Source organism: Neopelma chrysocephalum, unplaced genomic scaffold (genome assembly GCF_003984885.1).
Source record: "Neopelma chrysocephalum unplaced genomic scaffold, ASM398488v2 Primary Assembly neopelma1_45, whole genome shotgun sequence".
Taxonomy (NCBI): Eukaryota; Metazoa; Chordata; class Aves; order Passeriformes; family Pipridae; genus Neopelma; species Neopelma chrysocephalum.
The window spans coordinates 10,620,628-10,645,102 of record NW_020897704.1 but is presented as its reverse complement, the minus strand read 5'-3'; the positions used below and the strand labels follow the sequence as shown (position 1 = coordinate 10,645,102).

The 24,475-nt window shown below is 41.2% G+C and overlaps 1 protein-coding gene and 1 long non-coding RNA gene across 2 annotated transcripts; one reads left to right on the top strand and one right to left on the bottom strand.

Moving 5' to 3' along the window:
* Positions 1–245: 245 nt before the first annotated feature.
* Positions 246–3,324, top strand: LOC113965646. Its single transcript, XR_003533593.1, has 3 exons — positions 246–308; positions 1,483–1,566; positions 3,086–3,324. It is a non-coding gene; the product is annotated as an uncharacterized LOC113965646 (long non-coding RNA).
* Positions 3,325–10,075: 6,751 nt separating this feature from the next.
* SYPL1 (synaptophysin like 1) lies at positions 10,076–23,414 on the bottom strand. Its single transcript, XM_027679345.1, has 6 exons — positions 22,917–23,414; positions 14,575–14,644; positions 13,727–13,845; positions 12,358–12,562; positions 11,353–11,541; positions 10,076–10,488 (listed from the first exon to the last, which is right to left on the bottom strand). The coding sequence occupies exons 1-6, from the start codon at positions 22,991–22,993 to the stop codon at positions 10,369–10,371; spliced, it is 780 nt and encodes a 259-aa protein (XP_027535146.1). The 5' UTR covers positions 22,994–23,414; the 3' UTR covers positions 10,076–10,368.
* Between the last annotated feature and the right edge of the window lie 1,061 nt (positions 23,415–24,475).

Here is a 24,475-nt window from a genome sequence, read left to right as displayed (position 1 = left end):
GAGACGCGGCGTTCCTCCCACGGCAGCGCGGCTGCGGCGTGTCCGAACTGCCCCGGCCGAGCCCTGCTCCTGGTGCGGGCCCAGCTTTGGCTCCCCCAGCCCAACCCGAGGCCCCCCTTGACCGGGGAGCGGCCCCGGCGCTGCCGCAGCTTCGCGGGGCAACACCGACCCCCAGCGCTCGGCGGGGGAGAGGCGGCGCCGGCCGAGGATGCTCCTCTCGGGGTAACCCGTACTCCTGCCCGCACCCGGCCCAGCGGAGGATCGGTGGCTGCAGGGGTCCCGGAGAGAGGGGAAAGGCAGCAATAAAGGTAAATTTGAGAAAAACGAGGAAAAAGACCCGAGCGTAAGGCACCATAGCGGTGCAGGCGTATCCAGAGAGAGATGATCCCCTTATAGGATTAATCCATTGCAGAGCACACTGGGTCACTTCAGGAACGATCAAATGACCTATTTGCTGTTTATTTTGAGCTCTTCCCTTCACCACACTGAACTGAAACCATCTCTTGCTGTTTATCTGAGCCGCAGGATGGATGCTCCTGTACTTCATCAACTACTCTTTTATATCCATGCAGCTAGCAGGCGGGAAAAGATACTCTGGCAGTTTTCTGCACAGCCATGGATGCCAAAGCAATAAGGAACCATATTCAATCCATTTTCACACTGAATTTCTAAATGCTCCTCCCTGCAATATCGAACCTGATTGCATCTTCCCACTTCATGCAAGTAGTATAACCACACTGACACCTACAGAGGAGGCTGATCTTTCTCTATTAACTACCAGTACCAGAGATAGTTGTCTAATGTACTTACCCTGAAACATCCTTACAGGTGGTAAAGTATGTAGCCTGTGGCAGAAGCATCTATAAGGTCAGAAATTCCCCCAAAATTCCAGGAGGGAAAAAAGCAGTTTAGAAAAGTGACAGCATTCAGAGAGATCAAAATTGACACCAGTTTCTGCCAGTGACCTTCTGTTAGAAGTTTTTGCTATTTTCTATACCAAAATACAGCAGTGTTTGTGTGCTACCAAAGATTAAAAAGTGAGGACTAAAATCCAAATGTGCAACCTCACCTATTTGGCTGCTACCCAGCTCTGAAAGTGCCTGAAGAAATTAGGCACCTTGGTCTGTTCATCATCACCCCAAAAGCCTCCCTAGATCTCTGAGGACATCTTCTGAGCCTGCCCAGAGAGACCAGAGTCCTAATAGTGATGTATAAACCTCAATGAGGAATTTCCCCAACTACTTTGCCTGATACCAGGATGTGTTTTGGCATCCTATCAACCCCACTGGCTCTGAAGGAGATGAAAGGGAAAGGGGAAGTGAGCAGAGCATGGGTGTAACTCTCCCTGTCTGCATAAAGTGGATAGTCTCTGTGGGACACCTGACAGCTAACCTGCTTTAGTGCACCCTCCAGGACCAGTGGAGCTGCACCTGGTACCTTATACCCTTTTGTCGCCTCTCCCCTTCACTGTTGTTCTTTCAGTGAGGGAGCCAGCTCAGATGATCAACAAAGAACTAAAGTAACAGGCATTTCAGGACAGTATTTCAGTGTTGTTCCAACAGGTAAGTCAGGATAAAGGTGGATGCTCCCAAGCACAGCTGGTGTTGAATCAGTACCATGTTCTTACATGCTCCTGAAGAGATCCCGCCCCATCACTGAACCAGAAGCTTTCCCCCCAGAGTTAAAAGAGCATGAACTTACCCACTTAACAAAATAAAGCAGCAGCCAGCCCCAGGGTGCCTCCAGCCAGAACTTGGATGCAATCACTCTGCTGGCTCTTCTTGCATGAAAGATTCACTGTCCTTTCAGCTTTGTTAGCTGTGGGTCACGACACATGGTTGCAACTGAAGGGTAGCCCAAGGAATTAATCCTTAAGAGACTGATCCCTCACAGTCCTGCCCAGCTTGGGGCACCAGCACAGATGCATGGCTGGTGAAACTGTCACTCCAGCCTGAAGGCCTATTGCACTTGCTGTAAATCCATACAAGTAACTGCCCAGTTCACCGAAAAATAGGTTCATGGTCTCTTGAAGAAGAAGGGACAGATCTTCCAAGTTTCCAGAAGTCCTGCTCTCTTTCCATCAAGTAAATGTTGAAAGCTCTGAAGTGCCCACATTGGTCACATGCTAAACCAGACAATCAGTAAAGTTCAAAATTAAATTTCTTCCTTGATTAAGAGCTTCCAGGGCCTCAGGTCAAAATACAGGCCCCTTGCCTTTTTTACTTTAGCAAGGCATTTCTCAAATTCATTTCTTGGTCTAGCTTCATCCTCAAGATGCTCTTCATGGAGCTGAGTGTAAAAAGCCTCCTGTGCCTGCCAGTCCTTTCTCATTACTTTTGATGCATAGTCTCTGTGGAAACTAAAGCTAAAAATAATCACCCTCATCTCCTCTACTGGCACACACTATTTTATTCTTTAACTGTAACTGCCTGATCTACCTGCATCCATGATCTTCTGGAAAGAGACCTTGCCAGTAGCTTGCCTATTTCTGTGTGAGTACTCTCCAGGAACACTGCTGGTGTTGTGCCTGGTGTCATTGCTTGTACACTGTCATAAAGACGCCTCATATGCCACAGTCACTACTGGGAATTTCCAATAACACCAAATTCAGCTCTGAGCTGCTGCAGCTTGAAGGATTGTACCTCTATTTTTCTCCTTTGGACTCATTATTAGAATATTGGGTCCTTTTCTCTCCTCTTCTGCTTCTGACCAGAGATCTTTGTTTACTGGCCAGCTCACAGTAAAACGTTCAGTTGAATTGCAGGCTGTTTCCATGGTGTAAATGTGAGGTGTTCCAGGAGCACTAGAAACACACCATGTCAGTAAAAAGCCCAAAGCCAACAATGGCCCTTTTGAAGAGTGGGAAGGCTCCTGAGATGCAACACTCCATGAAGCCCTTGTTTAAGAGTAGTTAAAATTCAATCTGAAGACATCAACAGCCTCCTTTTGCTGTATGCAGACTACGGCTCTTGTGTGGTACCAGAAAAAGAATTTTTTTTCATTAGATAGCCAGAATCTCTCCTTTATAGTTTGCCCAGTCTTCTGTTTCCTTGCTGCACAACAAGCTTTATGTCACTGCAGACAGAGACTTTGACAAGCCACTAATGTCACCCCAATGATGCCAACTGAAAATCTGAGCAATATAAGAAAAATAAAAAAAAACCCAAAGATCGTCCAGGCTACAGACATCTCTCTGTGGAAGAAAGGGTGTGTCATTTCAGCTCATAGGACCAGGCATGATATAGAATAAATGCTCTCTAGCTACATGTAGAATGATTACAAAATGAAACCCAAGGATACAATTCCTGTGTTACTGTGACTGTTGAGGGAACAGCTAAAACATTTTGTGCTGATAGAGCCAGAGTAAAAGCAGAAAATAATTGCTTTGATCTGAAAACTGGTTTTAAAAGAAAATACTGCAGAACTCAAAAAGGAATACTGTCTAGTGGCTCATAGAGGTAATAGTGAAATATAGCATTTTTAATTCAGAAAAAGGGAAAGAAAAGCCATAGAAGCATAAAGCAGCAGAATCCAGCAGAAGGATTAACATGCACAGTGCAGCCATTCACCCTAGAGCAAAGGAGAATTCCAGGGGAACCTGATCATATTAAATGTGAAGCTAAAATTAGATGCTTACAAAAGCAGATCAGGATGCAAAAATTAAAAATAGGTGCTCTATCTACAGAAAGTGATGGAGAATTAGATTTGAAGTCACCAGAGGAAGATGATTTAGAGGATGATAAATATAAATGAGAAAATAAAAGGGAGTTGGGAACAGCAGCATTTATAATAACAGATAGATTCCCATCCCAAGGCATGGGGGGTGCAGCACATAAAATTACTACTGCTTTACGCAAGAAATAACCCAGAGGATTTGGGACAAACAGTTGTTGATCTTGGGCCACAGAAAGCAAGCACAACTGTGGACTGCTTCAAACTTTTAACTAATTTGAAATGAAGCAGGTAAATTGATTAAAGCTTGTGCTTACTTGGAGTAAAGTATCTGTATACAGCTTCCTCAATGACTGCATTAAGTCAAATTGCTGTGCAGACAGGTAAGAAGGAAATGCAGCTGGCAGCAATAACATGAAGTCATGAGCCAAGAAAAGACGGAGCGTGCTTCATGAATAAATGAGGAGTTGCTCAATTGTTGACAGGATGTAATAGCAAGCACAAACCACCCGTTGCTGATGGGGTACAGGTACCTTCAAGCAGCAGGTACAATCTCCTGGCAGCAACAGCAATCAATCAAATTCCTTGAGCCTGATGGATTATGAGAACAAGCTGTCCAAATACACCCAAGAAATGCTGATGTAGCAGAATGAGAGGGAACCTACTGGGATAGCTGGAAGAATACTTTAAAATCTTACTATTATCAGTCTGATCCAGGAGGTAAAAAACAAGCAAACAAACAAACAAATAAAAAACCCCCTAAACTAGGAAACTAGGGAGAGTTCCTGTGTCAGCCAAGCAGAATCTGCAGTGAAATATTAACTGAAAACATGGACAGCAGAGAAGAGGGTCTGGCAGAGACAGTTTGCCTTAAGGAAAGAATGAAAGAAAAATATGATCAGGGTTGGCACAGATTTCTCTAGCCCCTAGAGTGCTTGCCCTGGAACAAAGGGCAAAACCCTTGACTGTACCCATGTGGGCACAAATATTAGGGATGACACAACTGCCTTCCTGACTCAAGATGAAGAGTGAAATATCCAGGCAAGTAGAGTGCTACTGAGTGCAGGCAAGTTTTTGGAAATTGCAACTGAAAAGTACAAGGAAAATTTGTGAAAACACTAGTCTAAAATAATACTTTCTTTTCCCCTGCTCTAAGGTCTGTAGGAGGGCAATGTTTATAAGCACACCTAAATTTACTTGATATGCCAGAAGAAGGGAATTCCACATTTGAGTCAGGCTCTAAAATGCAACTCAATAGCTGTTATTACCATACAGGGACTTGATCTTAAATATGAGGATATTCCCTTCAATTTTAAGAGGTGGAAATCACTCCTACTCTAGAATTTTTTTGACTAATTTATTTATTCAGGTTAATGTTTAAAGGTGACTAAGCACCAAAAACCGACCTCTGGCTTTATGACAACTTTACTTTAGGCTATACAGCAAACCTGTTAGGAATGAACACATTAAATGCTGCCACAAAAATAAATGTAGATGACTCGGAATGATTTTCAGCATTGCCATAGAAGCCTGACCCTCAGATCACTTGTCACAGCACCCTAAACCACAAAGTACTAGCTTCCTTAAACACCTGCTACTTCTGATGGATTCTATGCTTCACCAAGGGGTTCTCTATTGCTATCCCGTACTGACCTCTCAGCTTTATGTTCCTTTACTGGCACTATACAGCCTTTTTTCCCACCATGGGTTTCTGATCAAAGTCCCCCTCTCTAGCATCACACCAGGTATCATACACCACTTTACTTGCTAGAGCTGCATAACTATAGCCTGCTACCAGAATAGTTCCTGCAGTGTGACAGGATTTTTATGAACTTGCTCCACCGATGGCTGCAAGGAAGATTGCTGCCAGCAGAGGATTACTTACCTGTAGAGAGCTGGCAGATCTCCAGGCCCTTTGTTCCCTCAGTACAGAGGGATCAAGCACACTGCATCTCCTGATAACAATGATGACTCTTGTCTATCAGACAGTCTTTTTTTTTTCCCCACTCTCATGAGACACTGAGTGTTTTGGTGCTGCCAGCATGAACATGATGTCAATTCAAAGGCAAAGGCTGCTCAGCCCTTTGTGGGTGTCCAGGGTAAATGAGAGCAGCTGCTTGCTCCTGCTGCATGATGCTTTCCATTTCATCTCAGCTGCAGGGCTCTAGCAGCCATCAAAGTCAGCAGTATTCTGCATCAATCCCTCTCCCTTATAAAGGGAAAGAAGTCTTATCCTAGTGAGCCAGAAGTAGATACGTGGTTAACTCTTCCTTTTTTAAAATCTCACTTGGTGTGGACTACACATTGTGCTTACCTTGGCTCTGCATTTAGCTGTGTAGAACAGACAGGTTCAGCCTGAATTTCTACAAAACATAACCACATATTTGTGATTTCTCTATTTTATCAGCTATAGTCCTGTCTGCTGTATTCTGTCTCCTTGTCTTTTGACAGAAAGCACTCTGAGGATGGGACACACTTGTTTCTTCTACAAAAAGTGTAAGGGAAAGTTTCAGCCCTAAGGGAAAAATGTCTTTTTGAGTGCATATTGTGCTGGTTTAAAAGTTAACCAGCAAGGCAAAATGAACTCAATTCAAAAGAGAGATTTATAAGTCAGAATAACAATTTATTAAAATAATGCAATAAGTACAATTATACAGACAGACAATTGGTTTTAATCCACAAAACCCAAATGTACAAACCCAGCACCCTGGGGTATGAACAAAAGTGGTGTACCTTGGCCCACCCCCCAAGTCCAAAGCAAAGGGAGAGGGGATAAAACCTGCTGGTGGGAGAGCTGCTGCAGTCTGGTCAGAAGTGGTGATTGCAGTCCAGTCGAGGGTGGTGGTCTCAGCCTGGTTGGGAGCAGCGGTGGTCTGCTGTCTTCCTCTGGGTCCCACGAGAGAGAGCCCCAAGGCTCTGAAACTCCCAGTTATATACTCTCCAGTTCAGGCGGGAGTGCTCAGTCCCTCCCTCAGAGTAGGGAATTCCATAAAAGGGCATGTGGATGCTCAGTCCCTCTTATCAGAGCGGGGAATTCCATATAAGGATATCAGAGTGGGGAATTCCATAAAAGGGTACAGGAACATCTTCCCACCTTGCAGGCCTCTACTGACAGCAGTTCTTGGGAAATGGCATGGAGGCTATAGAATACACAGCCTTGGGCTACACCCATCCAGGGATGAATTGGTCCCAGCCGTTCTAACCAGGACACATATGAAGTTTAAGTTTTTGTTGAAACAATCAGTCATAGTGTGCTAAGCTTTACAGCTCTTTTTCAGTTGTTGGCTAGACCTCAGCTATCAACGAGGCATATACTGATCTAATCCATTCATGCTCTCGTGTGTGCAAAAATACACACAATTACCATTTTATAACTAGGTCATCCCAATGACTCTAACAAGTCTATTGGTGACAAAGTAGATGAGCACATAATAAATAGACAGGAAAATAGTTCTGTAAAAAATATTAAAGTTTAATAAAAAAATATTTTAGCCACATCATGTGTAACCTTACATTGCAAAGAATTGTAAGATTGAAACTTAAATCTATAATTAGCAAGTTTTTTCTTAGACAATATGAAAATAGAAGTTTTAGATTTTAGGATGAAATACATATTTTAAATAAACATGCACAGTGATGCAAACAAGGATCCTCTGGCTGAAAAATCAAAATAACAGTGAGCAAAGGCAAACAATGGCCCAAAAAAGAAAACATTACAAAGAAGGTCCCTCTGAAAAAAAAAACTTGGTTCAACCTCTTACTCGAAGCAGTACTTTGATCAAGGGACAAATAATAATTTGCTTCAGATCTAGCTTTGAAATTTAAAATACAGCAAAGAAATAACAAAAACATCTAAATACTGATCTTGGTAACCTTATCCCAGTGATGCTATCATATCTCATCCTGATGAAATAACACAGATTTTTATCTCAGACGTCTACAATTCTGCTAAGAAGAGAGTAACAGAAAAGGTCCAGCAGTTTTGACTTGAAAGAAAAAAAAATTAAAAAAAATCCCACATACAGCAAAGTAAATTTTCTTTCCCCAACTTTTCTCTGTCCCTCTCTTCCTAGCTATTCACAGTGATATAGATATAACATTACAGAACAAGCCAGAACAACTGTCAGTTCAGAGGAACCTTAGATAATAGAAGAACTCACTTCAAGGAGGAGTGAGGATTCAAAATTTAAAGTTAGTATTTGGAACAATAAACTGATGCAAGTGAAGAGGTCAGAAAAGACTCCTCAAAAGTCGTTGTCAGCAGGGCCACTTGAGAGGCAGAACACCTAGCAACAGAACACTTTAAAATAACACCTTGTATTTCTAATCAACTAAACTAATTCAGTACTTTAAATCTCAATAGAAGCTTTGCATTCTCTCTTAGCTAGCACCAAAACATTGTAATTGCTTTATGTACAGACTTTTCCTGAGAGTCAAACTGCAGTTATGGTTCAATGCAATTCTGCTGGGTAGGGCCTGGTAATAGAGATGAAAGAAAAACTTTGCATTCACCTTTTATCATTAATACTTCCAGAGAAGCTTCAAGACCCAGTTTCAGACCACTGGAGTGACAGGAGTCTATCCAGCCATAATTTATTTCCTCATGGTAAATGAAGGGCAAGCAGTGTGGGGCTACTGGAAAAACATACATGCCATGGTCCACTTGCATTAACATCTACCCAAGCAAGGACACTGAGAGCTGAGTCAATGTCTCAGTAAGACCAATCTGTTTAAAGACTTTTGAGTGTGAAGCTAAAAACCATTTCATGGTCAAAACCATTTGACAGTTTCATCAGCCCCTTAGGTCACAGCCCAGTGTTGCTATAAAAAAACCCTGCAAACAAACTCATTGTAGAAGTAACTGCTTTCATATCTCATTTCCAAATGCAAGAATAATATTGTTCTTCCTAAACCCTCTGCCCCAGTCTTTTGCAACCTGAGAGGCAGTTCTCATCAGGAAAAGGTCAAAGACACAGAGGGAAGGTTCTGAGAAAAATGCATTATTTTTCTGAGTGCTGTACTTTTAGTGCAAGTGTTAAACTACATACTGCTTCTCTCTTTTCTTCCCTCAAGAGGTCTTAGTAAGGTGGGATAATACTTGGTACATGAGTAACCACCAAGGAAAGGCAGCCTGTTTTCTCACAGTAGTATCATTGCTAATACTGTTAAACAGAAAACAGCAGAAGGTCATTGCTTTCAAATCCCCTATCCAGGAATAGGGAAGAAACAGAAGCACTTTCAGAAAATGACACCCGAACATTGCACTTCTTACCTCTTCCAAAAGGAAATTCAAATGACATTTTGGATAATTATAAGTAACAAAAGCCTTCACTTTGGGCTGACAGAAGTGTTGGGCAGCATCAGACAGCCATAGTTTGCAGGAGTGATAGATAGTCCTCTACAAAAAACCCAAGGCTTCACTGTGAAAAATCACTTCTGTAGCACAGGTAACTCATTCAGCTGGTAAGGTCAGCAATACCTAAAGCCATCTCCCAGAAGCTACAAAACCAAGACATTTGCATCACTTACAGCAGTAAGGACACAAGACACAATTTTTCAGCAGTCATATAGCCTTTATTATACTCTTTGGACTGTAAATTTACTATCAGAAAGTCAGTAGCTCTGACACATGGCACAATTAGGATTTGTGTTTTATACATGCTACTATGTCTATTTTCATCACAAACAGTTTAAACAAATCAAAACAGCTTGTGAACAGCTTGTTTATTAGATTTGCCATAACATTCATTCTGGGCAATTCACACAGTCAGACACCTTAACCAAGAAGCCCACATGAGAAGACCCACATATTATTTCCAATGGATGAGCTGAACAACATCAATGAAAAAATTATTCATATTCAGACATCTCCAGTTATGTTATTTCACACACAAACGTTGTTCATGCACCTCAAAGGGAATACACAGAAGCTCAGGCACTAGCAGTTACAATATATCAACTTTGATTTCTACAGTATTTATAAGAGTTTTGGCCCATATTTTATTTTTCCTCCCCAACTTTGCCTTAAGTGTTTAACTCATCTATTACACAAACACACACAAACCCTCATCTTATAGTTTCAGTATAAACCCATCCAAAAAATCTCCTTGTTCGGAGATCATCCCAAACCATTACATAGTAACAACATATTGAACACAGACGTAATGTCCTTCCTGATAGGCCTGTCAGCAGGTTTGATACCATGATCTGGAGTACCTGGAAACCTACATGTCATGGCTGCAACTCTGACAGAGCTATAAGGTCTGCTCAGGTGATTTTTGCAAGGTATTAGTGATAGGAAGAAACCAAATTGCATTTTTGCATGCCCTGGTTTCATCTTTCAGATAAGGCTTGTTAGAACTCAAGATGGAGCAGTAGTAACACAGATATAGTTGCTTCTCACCCATCTCTCCTATAAGGCTGTATTAAGAACCAGAATGGGTCAACATCCAGATAACCTCATCATTTTGCTCTTCAAAAACTGTAATAAAGAGCTGCACAACTTCAAAAGGCATAATATATTTCAAGATAATTAAATGCTTCAATTGGAGTATGCAAGACCTTATGTCAAACCGTAGTACAAACCCAGAAGTTTTTATGAAGTATTATCTGTTATTATTGAAACAAATCCTAATGAATCCATGCTCTTGGCAGTGAGGTGTAAAAGTGGAAGCATTTTAAAGTATCACCTTGTTTTTATACTTCTCTTTCAGTTGGACTTTCAGAAATTCTGTTCCATTGGTTGTGCAATTTGGTATCTTTGTATACAAGCCAAACATTTCCTCCCCATAAAGCTGCATTAAGCAAGCCAAATACCTGTAGGGTGGGGAAAAAAAAAAAGTGAGATTGAGTTTGTTGTGTTCAGTTGTTTTGCCTTTTTTTTTAAAAAAAGGCAAAACAAAACAATATGCCTTGCAAACCATAAACAGCCACAATTTTGGCACACTTTTGACTTGGAAAAGACATTTTGACACTCTTTAGAGTATGACAAGCTATTTTAACAGACTTCTTTGGAGATCAGATAGTCGACTTTCTCTATCCTTTGCACAGAATTAGACAAATTCTTTTCAGTCACTCAGCACCTCTGCATATGCGCTCCCTGAGCACATGATTAATTATTATTGGGACAATGAATAACAGCCAGAGCTTTGAAAAGCAGAATTCACTATGAAGATCATACAATAAGCCTAATTTGCTCTGCTCTGAAGCGTTCTTTCTCTGAACATGAGCTTTATATAATTGCATTACAAGGAACCTTGATTTGATGTGTAACAATTCTCACAGTTGATTAAAAAGCTGGGTTTGGCACCAAAAGACAGCAGCAATCATAGTGTTTCTTCCTTACTTATATCAGTCAGCAAACCACTTGGGTGGCTCAGTAACATATTTTAAGGTGCTCTTGTCTAGGGACTCAAATGTGTCTGAAAATGCTGCATCTAACAGCTCCAGAAATAGATCGTGCAAGTTCATTATCTTGTTTCCTCAAAGAAATACGTTTTCTTCTAAAGAAAAGAATTAGCTTGGTGTTTTACCACATTATTAATGGGCCTGAATGACTAATAACACATAAAGCAATTTTAACACAAAGCAATATATGTAATCAGTAGAACAGGACTCTCAGGTGCCATTTGTTATTTTCCAACACATTTATTGTACCCATATGGTGAAAGGCATACATACCACAGACAAGTTCAGAATTCCCATGCTGGTCACAGAAACAAAATTACATGTTGTTCCTGGTGCTTTGCAAGCTTCAATTCCTGGAATAATGTTGGCCTCCGTGGACATTTTGATGCCAGCGAGTGCCTTTGCCCAAACAAAAGTACTGACCATCCACAAAATGGCTGTCAAGACACTGATAGCCAAGTCCTACACATGAGAAGTATTTGTTAGTAGGTTAAAAAATGCAGGAATATACATAGGAGCAAGGCAGAGACAGTATCAATTATATCCAACGTATCTGCATCAGTGCTAATGATCACAAGCAAGTTTAGTCATTAACAATGTTGCAATTACAGCACAATGTTGATGATCAGGTACAAAACTTTTGCATCTATCAAACATAAGCAATCTCATCCTTCATAAGAAATCCGTTTCTAAAAATCAGATGCCTAACATTCATATTATAGAAATTTAAGTCAAAGTTCAGTAAAAGTGGGGGTGACAGGGGAGAAGGGGCAGATGATTTAGATCTGGCCTGAGAGGTCACTGGATCCATTTCTGAGCATGCTCTGAAATTTCTCATTCTAGGCTTCGATATTTAAGGTGACTAAAATTCACAAGGTAACTACTTCCCTCTGCTAATTACATCTGCACAGCAGGTGCTCTACACAGGGAAAATTCTCAGAGATTAACAGTAGAGGTCACACCTATGAAACAATTGTATATTTAAATACATGATACAAAAAAAAAAAGTTGTGGTGAAGACATTGTTCACCTGAGAAAGTGAAAATTCATTCCACTCTGCTTCAATAACTGCGTAAGATATGATGCCACAAAAGTCTGAGGGCTTTGAGCCCCCTTTTCTGCTGGAGTGCTGTAGCAACTAGTCCGAGATACTCGTGCTCACACACCATGTAACTTTCAGAACTACTGAATATCCACGAGTTATTCTTGCATTAGCAGTATTCCTCACCTCTTTGTGGTTTGAAAGTCAAAACATTAAAATATCTTAGTATTACTCACAGTTAGTGGAAACTTGCTATTTTGCTGATACACATGGTTGTATCCAATATATACCACAAGGGCAGCAATGCAGTAGAGGAACACCAACGCCGCAAGCGTAACAAAGAACTGTGCAGAAGAGGAGAAGTTGCCCACAAGATGGACGTCAGTCCAAGTACCAGCACAGCCTTTTGGGTCTGGTGCACTAAATTCAACAGTATTCAACCTGCAAAGATCATATCCTTCATGTAGTTAGAGTTTGTTATACAGTAGAAACTTTATACTGTCATGCTTCACAATAACAGTGCTTGAGCATTCTGGTTGTGTAAGTTTACTTTATAAGATTATTTATATTTGTATAATGTAGCAGTTATACAACAAATATTTGTCAAGCTATCTGAAGATTGTTCCCTGTCCTACATTGAGATCTACAATAGTACCTTCAGGAGAAGGATCGTAATCTTATTGAGTTGAACTAAGAAACCCCAATTTGGGAGCAGACTTAACAACATTAATTTTAGACTGGCAATTAAACAAGGGGATCAAGACTTAAAAGGCACAGTTGCATTACAGCTACAAGAAAATGCAAGCACAGAAGTTGAGTAAAACTCGTGTGACTAGCAGTGACCACTCAGTAACCAGTACAAAATCACTTCAGATCCCCACTCTTCCCTCCAAATGCTGCTAACAGTGTTGGGCTTTGTGGCCAAATTCTATACTTTCATAGTGGTTTTTACTAGGTGGCTTCCAAATCCATTTCAATACTTATGTTGATTGAACACATATGAAACACCGACCCCGTGCTTGTTGCACTTTGCAGCTGCAAGGGCAAAGAGGAAGCCTTTGTCCTCCTGCTCCAGAACAGGAGCTTGTCTCTACAAGAGCACTGCAGTGACACTGGAGTATTTAGTTTTTCTGTGCCCAACACCCTCAGAAAGATAATGGTGGAATAAACTGAGAAGTATGTATTTTCCATTCAGTCTTTGCAAAAAATGTTGGATAATGGCACATCCAAAATAATCTTATCTAGGCCTTCAAAGCAGCTACAAATTGATGAAGAATTAGGCTGTTAAAATTAATTGTATTGTTTTGCCTACTAATTACTTTCTGTAGCATTCATGCACTGCTAGACTAAAGCTTAAGGTAGAGAGATACAAAGCAGTAACACAGCCTATTGCCATTTCTACCTACTTCTTTCTATAAAGCACTAGCAGCTACAGTGCTTTGAACAATTACAACTAAGTATTTATTTATTGCTCCTACAGAGCAAGCCAGAAGTTTCACATCTTCATTTAGATATATACAATAAGTACATAATCATGAGGAGACAGATGAGGAAAAAGAGAATAATAAATAATCACTGAGTGACCACTGCAGAGCTAATGCTCACCTGAATGGATAAGCAAAAGCAGCTGTAACTGTTTTGTTTACCACACCTTTGCAGGAAACTAGAAGGGTAGTTTCACCTTGAAAGCCTCCACATGTGGCAAGAGCAAAAATGGCAAAGATCTATAGGAATTGATACACAGACACATTAGTGCACATCACTTAAGCTCAAAGGAAACAAACTCTACATTCAGCGGAAACAGCTAAAGATGACAAGAAATAGGGACGAAGCTAGTAAAGCTGAAGTATGAAGTGATATCAAGAAGTAAAGAAAATTTTGAGTTTCTGTAACCTGAAACCATGAGCAACACTGCTAACTAAAGCCCATTTGAAAGCACTTTGTGTTTATTTTTAGTTGCACAGAAAAAGTCTTTTGTCTGGGTTTTTGGTTTTCTTTCTTTTTTAAATGCTAACAGCCAGCACAGTATTTCTTGCAGTTGATCAGGGAAATATTTTTACAACTCTCAGATATCCACAACTGTAAGTTAGAATAACTAGAAGGTACACGCTCAGAGTATCACACATCAACTTAACTCAGTAAGTAGCTCTTATTTTCCCTTTGGTCACTGGCCGAACACTAAACCCTTGATCATCAGAACATGCAACACACAGCACCATAAGGTGCTGTAACACACTTGTAATTAACACATTGAGTTTATGTATCTGCAGAAGTGTTTTCTTCACTGCCAACCAGAGGGCTTGGCTGACAAGCAGCCTCGTGTTGGACGCTCACTACCAGCAACTGAGGACAGAGAGGTAGCAGCTCATTAGCTCACACCTCTTCAGCTCTACCCAGCTCAGGCACAGGAGAAAAGCCAGGCCTGGGGAAGGAGAGGAAACAGCCTTACTCACCCACTCAAGGACCTTAACAAAGCCCAGAGGCTCCAGGAGCATGCTGAAGTCCACTCTCAAGCCAGCCATCCTGGGAGAGACAAGCAGGAACCAGGACCAACACCTACCCACTATAGCAGCCTCAGCAGCACCTTTTTATAGGGGCACCCCATGGCCCTGCCACACCCCCTCACCTGGCAATGGGGATGAACCCTCCCACAGATCCCTCAGCTGGGGCTTTTCAGCCCCAGACCTTTCTGTGGGCTGGGGAAGTGGTGCAGGGACTGTCACAAGGGGGAACAGCATTGGCCATTTTGTGCAGTGAGTAAGCAGTGACTTCTTCGCCTTCCCCATCCCCTTACCCCCCTACACACTTTGGACAATCGTGTGCCATACTTTTAGCTTGATGATTTGATGGCAAACAAGGCAGGAGCACTTGACAATTCATGTGTTTGCCAAAATCTCATCAACTATTTTTTAAATTTGTGATGTGATTTGATTGTGACTGTGCTTTGTTGCTGATGTGTTAATCATCAGTAAAAGTGAAGAAGTAGAACCCATGCCGAAGAAGGGCTGTGAGAGAGGCTACCCTCTGCCCTCCTCCCTGGCCAGAGAGCCAAGGTGGCCATGGGCACAGCACTCACTGCCACAGTTTCCTGGCTCCTCTTCAAGATCTTTTAGAAGCTTCTTCAGGGATTGCTGGGGGACTCCAGGGAACCTTCTGAGGAACATCAGGGTGTCTGGTGATGCTCTAAGGAAGGGGTGGCTAAGGAAAGCTGCTCCTAATAGAATCTACCTGATCTGACAGCTTATAGGAAGATCTGTGAGTGGACCCTGGCCAAAGGGTGCTGGGAGGTTTCATCCAGCTGAGCCTCCTTATTGCCGCCAGGCAGCCTTGCAGCAGGTGCCAAGGAGATGACAATGGAAGAGCTGGCTTGGAGTGCAGCTCCTGGGTGCAGTTAGTGGGTGCAGCAGCTGGTGCTGAAGGGGGCCAGCAGCCTCCACGGAGCAGCAGATGTGTGCTCAGCTGTGGTGGTGATGTGCTGCGGGTCACGGGGATCAACTCTCCCTGGTGCATCAGAGCCTTGGCTCTAAATAAACTGCTGAGGGCTGGTGCAGCTCTTCAGTCCCAGGGCTGACAAGCTGAGGTGTTTCATGGACCTGTTACTGATAGGTAAGGACTGGTCAGGACTATGGAGACTGGGGTCAACTTTGACTGAGCTTGCTCTGTGACAGATGTTACTAGTGTGAATAAGTCTTGGGAGGCCAGCCAAAGGGAATACATGAGGAAGCTTCCCAGTTGGGGACTATATGTGAGAACAATAGCAAAGAGTCAGTGTTTCAGCTGGCCTGAGGCTGCACTTGCAAAACATTGGCAAGAGGGTCTGACATTCTCACACAGTTCAAGGAGGATTTTTGACCCTAGCTTTCTGTACAATGACCAAAAGAGGTGCTGACATCTGCCTGCTGCTATGGGATCCTGGAGATAGTCCAAGTTAGAGCTGTGGAAAGGAGGCCTCTTTCCTTTTATATAGTACATGAATCTCACAAAAAATCCCCCGTGATCCAGAGAAGCAGCACTGAGGGTTCAAGCTACCTTGGTTAGCTTAGCTGCCTGGATAGCCAGTGACTATAAGGAGTAAAATAGGAATACAAAAACAGGGACAGATGAAGATGAAATATCTCTTTTCTCATCTTCTCCACGTTGAAGAACATCTGTTCCATATGTAAGTGGCATATAAAATCTTATTTCAACCTAAATCAACGAAGCAACTCCCTGCCCTTTCATCCAATATACCTCTGTAATTTTTTCTCTTCCTTCCCTCTTCCCCATATTCTACTTAAATCCTACAAGCAATGTATCTCCCTAAAAATACATATAGACCCTTGTTTGATTACTCTCCTTTTTCACTTGTCAGTTGGTTAAAACTATTTCATTATTTAAGGCATTCTTAAAAAATGCTCTCAGTCCTGATTTATATGTTTGTTCTCCCTCAAGTCTTTTCACATGTCCAGTATGGATGTACTCTGAACTATATACAGTCTTCTATCTGTGGGCTTATTAATTCAAAATTGGAAAAGACTGTTAATTTTTCTCTCCATATAACTTATCTGTCTGCCGAGGTTAAAAGTGTTTTGGAACATTTTTGCTAGTGGATTGCATTCCAAGGTGATATCAAACATTAAAATATAAGTAGTCCTTCCTGAGGGCTAATCTCATAACCTGAAACAAATTCTGGGTCAATCTGTGCAAGGAAGAGTTTAAGCAGGAAGACTGCATACTGTTTAGGAGAACTAAAAAAGCCTATTACAGAAAAAGAGAATTATTTTGATTGAAAAATCAGCTTGGCTTAAAGTAAAAGTGACATAAGTATAAAAAATATAGAACAAATGGGAGAAAGGGGAAGCTGATAATAATATAAATTGCAGAAGAGTGATAAGAAGAAAAGTGATAAGGAAGCAAATGGATCAAGGGACCAGTATATGGTCTACAGGCTTGCAGACAACAGCTATGCATTTTTGAAACACAGGAGGACAAGAAGAGCTTATATTGAAGTAAACAGACAGAAACGATGGAATGACCTTAAAAAAAAAAAAGAGAGAGAAAATAAAGCAGGAACAGCCAATATTGTATTCTGTATTTGGGAAAAAGCAGGACAGTATTAATATGCTAATCATGTAATAAATCCTTTCCACTCCACCATGTCTCAGGGGAGTGCTGAGTCACATCTGCTAAAGCTTCTATATCAGTTGTCAATACCCAGCAACCCCACCTTGGGCAGGGCTGATAAAGGAGCTCTCTTAATATGAACAATGACTGCTGGTCATCTATGAAACACTGGTTAAGATCCAGATGTCTGAATGCTATGGCAATATAGGCCTATCCATTTATCTCTATTCCTAAGAAAAGAGATGGAGTGACTGATGCAGAACCCTCTTGATAGAGAATTAAATTAGAACAATACAGTTAATGTCAAGCTACACAGTCGTTTGGGAGTCAGTTTTTGCTGATTAGCTGATGCTTAAGCTGATCAAAAGACTGGCTTGATAATAGTTAACACTGTAACATACTTCCAGGTTCTGGGACCTTTTGGCTGATATTTGATGACTCTGAGAGGATATAAAACTGATGTAAACACTGATTTAATTAGAAAGTAGGTACCTGATTGCTCTTTAACTGAAAATCAATATTATTAGTGAAAAAAAACCCTGTTTCTCAGTATACCAGGTCCCATCCTCTGGAAAATAAAAAAGGACAAAGATGTTTATATTGCTGGTCTCATGGTGTCTGACAAGGCTGTGGAAGAGGCCTGTGGGATTCCTGGCTGCCCCAGAGGCGTGTCTGCAACAGAGACAGCAAACTGCTTGTGCCCCTGCGTGAGGAGTGAGCGAGCTTCCCCTGGAGCACCGTGCAAGTCTCATTTACTAATGCTTGTGGAAGATTAATTCAAACTATCTGGATGATTAAGGGTCACAGAGAGCTCATTTTCTAAGAGTGAAAGAACTTTGGTGGTTTAGCAAAATGAAGGGTAACTGCAGGTATTACTGCTGGCTGGGAGTTCACAAGAGAGTAGACACAGAGAAGGCAGAGATTTGTACTAAAAGGCAGTTTTACCAAAGGACTCACTGCATGTAATCAAAGAATATAATTTATGTTGAACATAAGGTGTGAATATGAGATTCTGGAAATATGTTCCAACAGAAGGCAAACACTGAAAGAAAGTTGTTTTAGAAGGAGTTCAGAATATTTGCAATATTGTTGCTTGTGATAGCAGTGGAAAAAAACTGATGGCTCATGATATTCTTAGCCCATCCAATCCCCTATGCAATCCAAACAAGGATTAATTCAGGGAAGTCCTGAACTCTGTGTTTATAGATAAAGCAAGAGTGGGTGATTAAGTTAATACTTATCTGGCAGGGGAGGCACCATTCCACAGGACTGCTCTGTCCACAATGCTGTCTATTTGGCAGGTCTGGAAACTTCAGGTGGAGAAAGTGCTTTTCTTTTTCCCATATTAAATAAATCTTGCGTGCCACATAACTGTCTACAGGTAGTTTCTGGTGATGTAATAGGCTGCATTTTGTTAGCTGCCTGTCTGTGTTCTAGTATCTAAATAATTTTATTTGCTTGTGCACTCTGATGCTTTAAATCTTTCCTCTTTAGACCTGCGAACATATTTACCATTCCATTTATTTCTCATTGGCTCTCTAATAAAAACACGAAGTTACATTGTTCCTTTTGTAGCACCCCTTTGCCTTTTCTCCAAGACTTTGGAAATCACTGTTTAGTTTGTTTGATCTTTGCTAAAAGTCCTTGAGATATATTCCACTGCATGTGCCATTTGTCTCTCCTATCCAAGCAGGTTTTAAGATCTGTAGTTAATACAAGTTAGATTTTCTGAGATACTATATCAATTTTTTTAAAAGACCCAAATTCTAGGTATTTTACACTGCCTTTATTTAATGTACTCACAGCAGCTTAGTTACTTCTGAACTATTATGGTGCTTATTAGTACCCTTGCTGCCTTGAAGTTTAATTTGCTACTACTGCACCTGTAAAAATTCTTGTTATTCTCCTTTATTCCTGGGGAAGCCACTGAAGGGCAGGTAACCACGTTCCCTACCCTCCACATTTCTGTGTGCTTTTCCAAATGGCAAGAGAGAAAGAAGCCCTTCTCAGTGAGGCAGTAGCTCCTCTGGAGGATGTTTCAGAGCAGAAGTGTCCTATAGCTGCTCTTGCCTCCCAGGCAGTGTGATTTCCATAGGGGATCACAATTTACAGGCGAATTCTATGGCTTAATTTTCATAGCTCATCACTCTGTAGGTGTTAACTAGGTAGGTGTTAACTAGGTACTATGGAACCTCCCCTGTACAGGATGGTGGTGTGTACCTTGTTCTCTGAGTACACTTTGGAAAGTAATTGCTGAAGATAGAGTTTTGGAGGATAACAATTAACTCTAAAAGACAAAGAATATGATGTATGCAGTTGGAAAAAAAATTGTAAATTGCACTGCAGAGTTATGAATCTTCACGCGGAATTGATTCAGCTGCTTATTGGAAGGGTTTGCCTGGGCATGCTGGGTGGCTGCAGGACTGTGCAGAGTCCTGTTCTACCATCTAGTGGCGTATTGGGACAGTGCACATGGTGGAAATTGCCCATTTTCATGATGAGGTTATTATTAATTTAATAAACTATTATTAATTTGTGTTTGTCACTTCTGAAACCCAACAGAATTTCTTAGATGAAGCGAAGCCATTAAGAATGCCACAGATGCTGATTTGAAGTGGAAAATAGGTGGAAAGGGGCTAGAAGATATTCTCTGCTGCAGCCAGAGCACTTAAGGTTGGTGTGGGTTGTCAGTAGCATCTCTGAATATACACAAGTCTCACTGTATTCAGTACTGCATGTGATCTGTACCTTACAGCAAAGCACATCTCTGTAGTGCTATTATTAATTTACTTTTTGATGAATCTAGAAATCAGAAAAGCCCTTCCCTTTTCCCTCTCTTCATTTTTTTTGACAGTAATCTCTGAGAACTAATCTAGTAAATTCAGTTTTGACCATATCATGCTACTTCAGGCAATATCTGTCCATCACTTCAGCCTACTGCTGGGTTTTCTGGTGTTTTACGTGCTGCTTGGTTGGCACTGACAATTAAATAAACATGCTCCATCCATGGCTCCGCTGTTCTCTGCAGGAGGTTATACTGTCACACGTTTGAACTGATCAGGACAAAAAATAAACCCGTAAGTAGAATTTTTTGTACCAAATGGATGTGAAAAAAGCTTGTGCTGGCACAAAGCAAGAGGTGGTTTGAGGCAACATCTCAGGAGTGTCCAAACACAAAGAGGAGAATTTTGCTCCCAGCAGAAAATGCAGGGTAGGACAAAATCCCTTGGGAGTTCCCAAATGTACCAAATGGGGCTCCTGAACTGGACTCAAGGTCAGCTCAGGGCCTGTCGTAGAATACTGACTCTCGGCATTAAAGAAATTTTAAAATGTGTCCATTTATTTGTTGGATGATTAAAACGCAGCATCCACTCTACATGCTGCTATAAAATTGTTTGCATTTTTAACCAAATCTCATTAGAAGTTTATGTATAATTAATTATACAATTGAGCTGAATGCATTACTTTTTTTTTCCTTCTTTATTTTTCTTGAAGGTTCCAGATTTCCCAACTGTTGACAAAGGATGTGTTAATGACATCATTATGAAGTTCTGTTGTTTACTGTTTTCTTCAACAAGTAGTAATTTTATTGACTTTGGCAGAGAGATTGGTGTTTTGCATGATTTCAATAGATTTTGTGACACAGAGGCATAATATAAACCAAGATGTTCCAGAATAAACAGGACTATTACTACCAGATGGAAATAGTCATGAAGCATTATTGGACTTGAAAAAACAAAAACATTTTAGGAAAAACATTTCAGGAGTCAGCTTAATCATTTTGAAAACAATATCTAAGTCTAAAGTACTGCTTTTAGAGAAAACAACGCAAGGGTATAAATAGTAATTATTTCAGATCTTGCTACTTTATTGTCTATGCACATATTTTGAATATGTGAGACTTTAAAAGACTTGCCAACATACTTGAGTTAGTGTTGTAATTTGAATCTGAAATGAGATATTTCTGATTATAACACAAATTAAGGCAGCTAAAACTCAGAAGATATTCTGGCAGCAAACTTATTGAACTTAGAGACAAGAAATGTTGGCTGACCTTATCTGTAGAGGTGGTCAAATGATTAATTGTGATTTTCAGATGAATTCTAAATTTATCCTGGTAACAATAGCTTATGCAATCAGTGGATAATGAGCCCTGGCAAATGACAGGTTTATAACTCAAATCCGGGTCATGGACATCAGGCCACAAAATAAAAATTAATCTATTCAACAGTACAAATATTTCTCATTCTAAATGGTGAGAAAGGAAGTCTGTGTGCTTGGGTGGAATAACTGTACACGAATACAGATGGTCAAGCAGGTAATATTTGTCTGCCAAACAAGACACAATAGATATTCTTAGAGAATCTGTTAAGAATTTGAAAACAAAGAAATGCACTGAGTAGGTCATGTATTTTAGATCAAAAGTTGCAAAAATACATACAGATTAAATGTAGTGAAAACAGCAAGTAAAGCGAAATCTCAAACAGAGGGCACAAGCAAATTAAAGTGTTGCTGTGTATTTAATTCAGTTATTATCTGACAGGATTAAATTCTTTAGAAAACAAAACACAAACTAAACAGGTCTCAAGCAGCCTACGTAAATAAAAAAAGCCTTTCTTAATGTCATTAAATGCAAATGCTACTCAGTTAAAAAAAAAAAATCCATAAATCCTTAGTCCAAAAGTTCATAGTCTCCCAATTGCAAGGGTGAGCTCTCTTTTTGGTGCAAGTCAAGAGTTTGTCCAAGTTCATCTTCACATAGAAAAAGCAAATTGTACTCTTGGCACTATAATTTGGTAGCTACATGTTTAACATCTTTCCTCAGGACTGCTTCAGCACTTAGCAGAAACAAACTGAGTAGGTGCACAGCGACACCCCTGGCTTTTTCTTGTTGCTTCTAATCAGGGAAAAAATTGGGGCACTACTAATACCTGCCAGGTATCAGGGCTTCAACAGGAGCATGACTTTTGGCAGGGAAACTGAGCAAATGAGGATGCCATTTGAGATAAAGGTATTGTAATGTTGGCAAATTATCCTAGGAAAACAATATCACGGGGAAACCAGAAGAAAAGAATCTCCTATACACAACCTCATAAGTCCAGACTTTCAAGTACTTGAACTGTAAAAAGCTGGCCCTCACAGGATGATTTTTAGAAATCGGGTAGAAGATTTGCTTTAAGACTTTTTACAGTTTAATTTTTAAAAAGTTTTCTTAACTTTCCAGACCTTATCAATGTGTTGAGTGACAATATGGACACAATGTAAAATGTAATATAAAATGCTGCAGAAAACCTTAGTTTCCTCAGCTTCAGCAAATGAAATGCATCTGGGGACCTTCCTGGACTCTGAGCCAGCTGACATGGGGCTATCTGACTTTCTGCTCAAAAAGCCTCAGCCTCCAAACCCTGGTGGATGTATGACCTGGTTGTAACCATCTCTGGACTACCCTCACTCCTGAACTGTGCCTGGGAATTATTTGGGAGCATGTCCATGTGTCCAATTCCTGCCCTGGAGTGCTTCATCAGTTTGCTGACTGACAGTGCTCCAGGGCAGGTGGCTCTCCTTGCCACTCCTGAATTTTTCTTGTATTGAAGCAGCATTTTTGTGGGAGGGCTGAAACACCCGTAGAGAGAGAAGTTGCCTGGGATTTCCTTCTCATTCCCTCTTGAAGAGACTCTCATCGTTCTCTCACCTCTCCAGGCGCTCAACTGCTGGTGTCAGTGCTTGCAAGCCTGGTTTCTTCCTTCCACCATCTCCTCCTTCCTTCATACCGCCTCCATTTTTCACAGGTCTCTCTCATGTTAATCAATCCTGGGGGGAATTTTTCCAGCCTCCTGTGATGGGAGATAGAAGGCAGCAGGAGGCTGGCAAGAAGCCAGGCAGGCAGGGGAATAATAATAATGCTGCCTTGTATGCTCCAAATCCATTTTACTGTAAGCATCCTGCTGTACAAGCCATTTCACGAGCCATTCATCATATTCACAAATAAGCCCTTTACTTTATAAGAAAATTTTGAAGAACAGAAAGCTTAGAAGGAAATTCTATGCTTCTTGATTATGTAGTGACTCAGGAGTCCTTTACATGTCCCGATGCCACTGTCATTGCCATAAGTCCCTCAGCGAATTCCCGCAGGTCAGTAGCACCCGGCTGGTGGGTTGTGCCTCACCTGAGCACAGCCCCGCACAGCCTCGGCTCTGCCGCGCCGTGAGAGGCACCCGCTGTGCCGCCACCTCCCCACCACGGGCTGCTGTGCCCCCGCCTGTGGGAACGGGTGATTTAAAACAACCAAACCCAGGAGTCGGTTCTAGGAGCTAACGCGGCTCGTGTTTCAGCGCTGGAAATGCTATGTTTTGACTAGCTTCCTGGGGATTTTTCCAGTGGCTGGTTTAATCAGTCCTGCTGGTAGTCTGTCAGCCCCAGGCAGCGTTTCGGTACATAAAGCTGCAACAACCTCTGAGGGGCACAGGCAGCAAGCTGTGAGGCTGTCCCAGCTTGGCTGGTTCTGTAAAGGCATAAATCCACCTGTATTTCCTCCCTTCATCCTTTCCGCACTGAGCATGCACCAAATTCTTGGCTATACATAGTGCCTAAAAATTCTAGCTTCCCTGTGCTTTCCTGTTAACATCCAAAACAGACGGTTTGGGTTTTTTTGGCGCTCCCTCCAACAGGTATATATAGGCTTGGCACATAACACATGCATACATAATCTACATTAAACTATGAATTCCAAGCATCTGATTAAAAGGCATATTGTTAATGGAAGGCAGAATTTAGGCCCTAAGTGTTTTGACAAAACCTTCTGTAAGATGGAGCTTTATTCAATTTTTTCATTAAGTTGCCATAAATCAAGAATAATTCCCTGAAAGTCATATTCCAAAAATGGTTGTCATTGAGCATCTCCTGTGGAAATAAATAGTTTTAATGGAAGTATTTGGCTTCAGTGCAAAAGCATGAAGACAGAAATCAACTCAAATGAGAGCAGTTGTATACAGAGGTGTGTCTTCATGTGGGAATATTCCACTCTTCTCTGTACATGTAAGATGAGGTTCTCAGCTGGACACATAGTATCAAAACTGGATATAAATAAGAAGTTTTACAATGAGGGTGGTGAAACAGTGGGACAGGTTGCCCAGTGTTCAAGGTCAGGTTGGATGGGCTTTGAGCAACCTGATCTAGTGAAAGATGTCCCTGCCCACAACAGGAAGCTTTGACTAGATGATTTTTAATGGTTTCCTTCAACCGAAACCATTC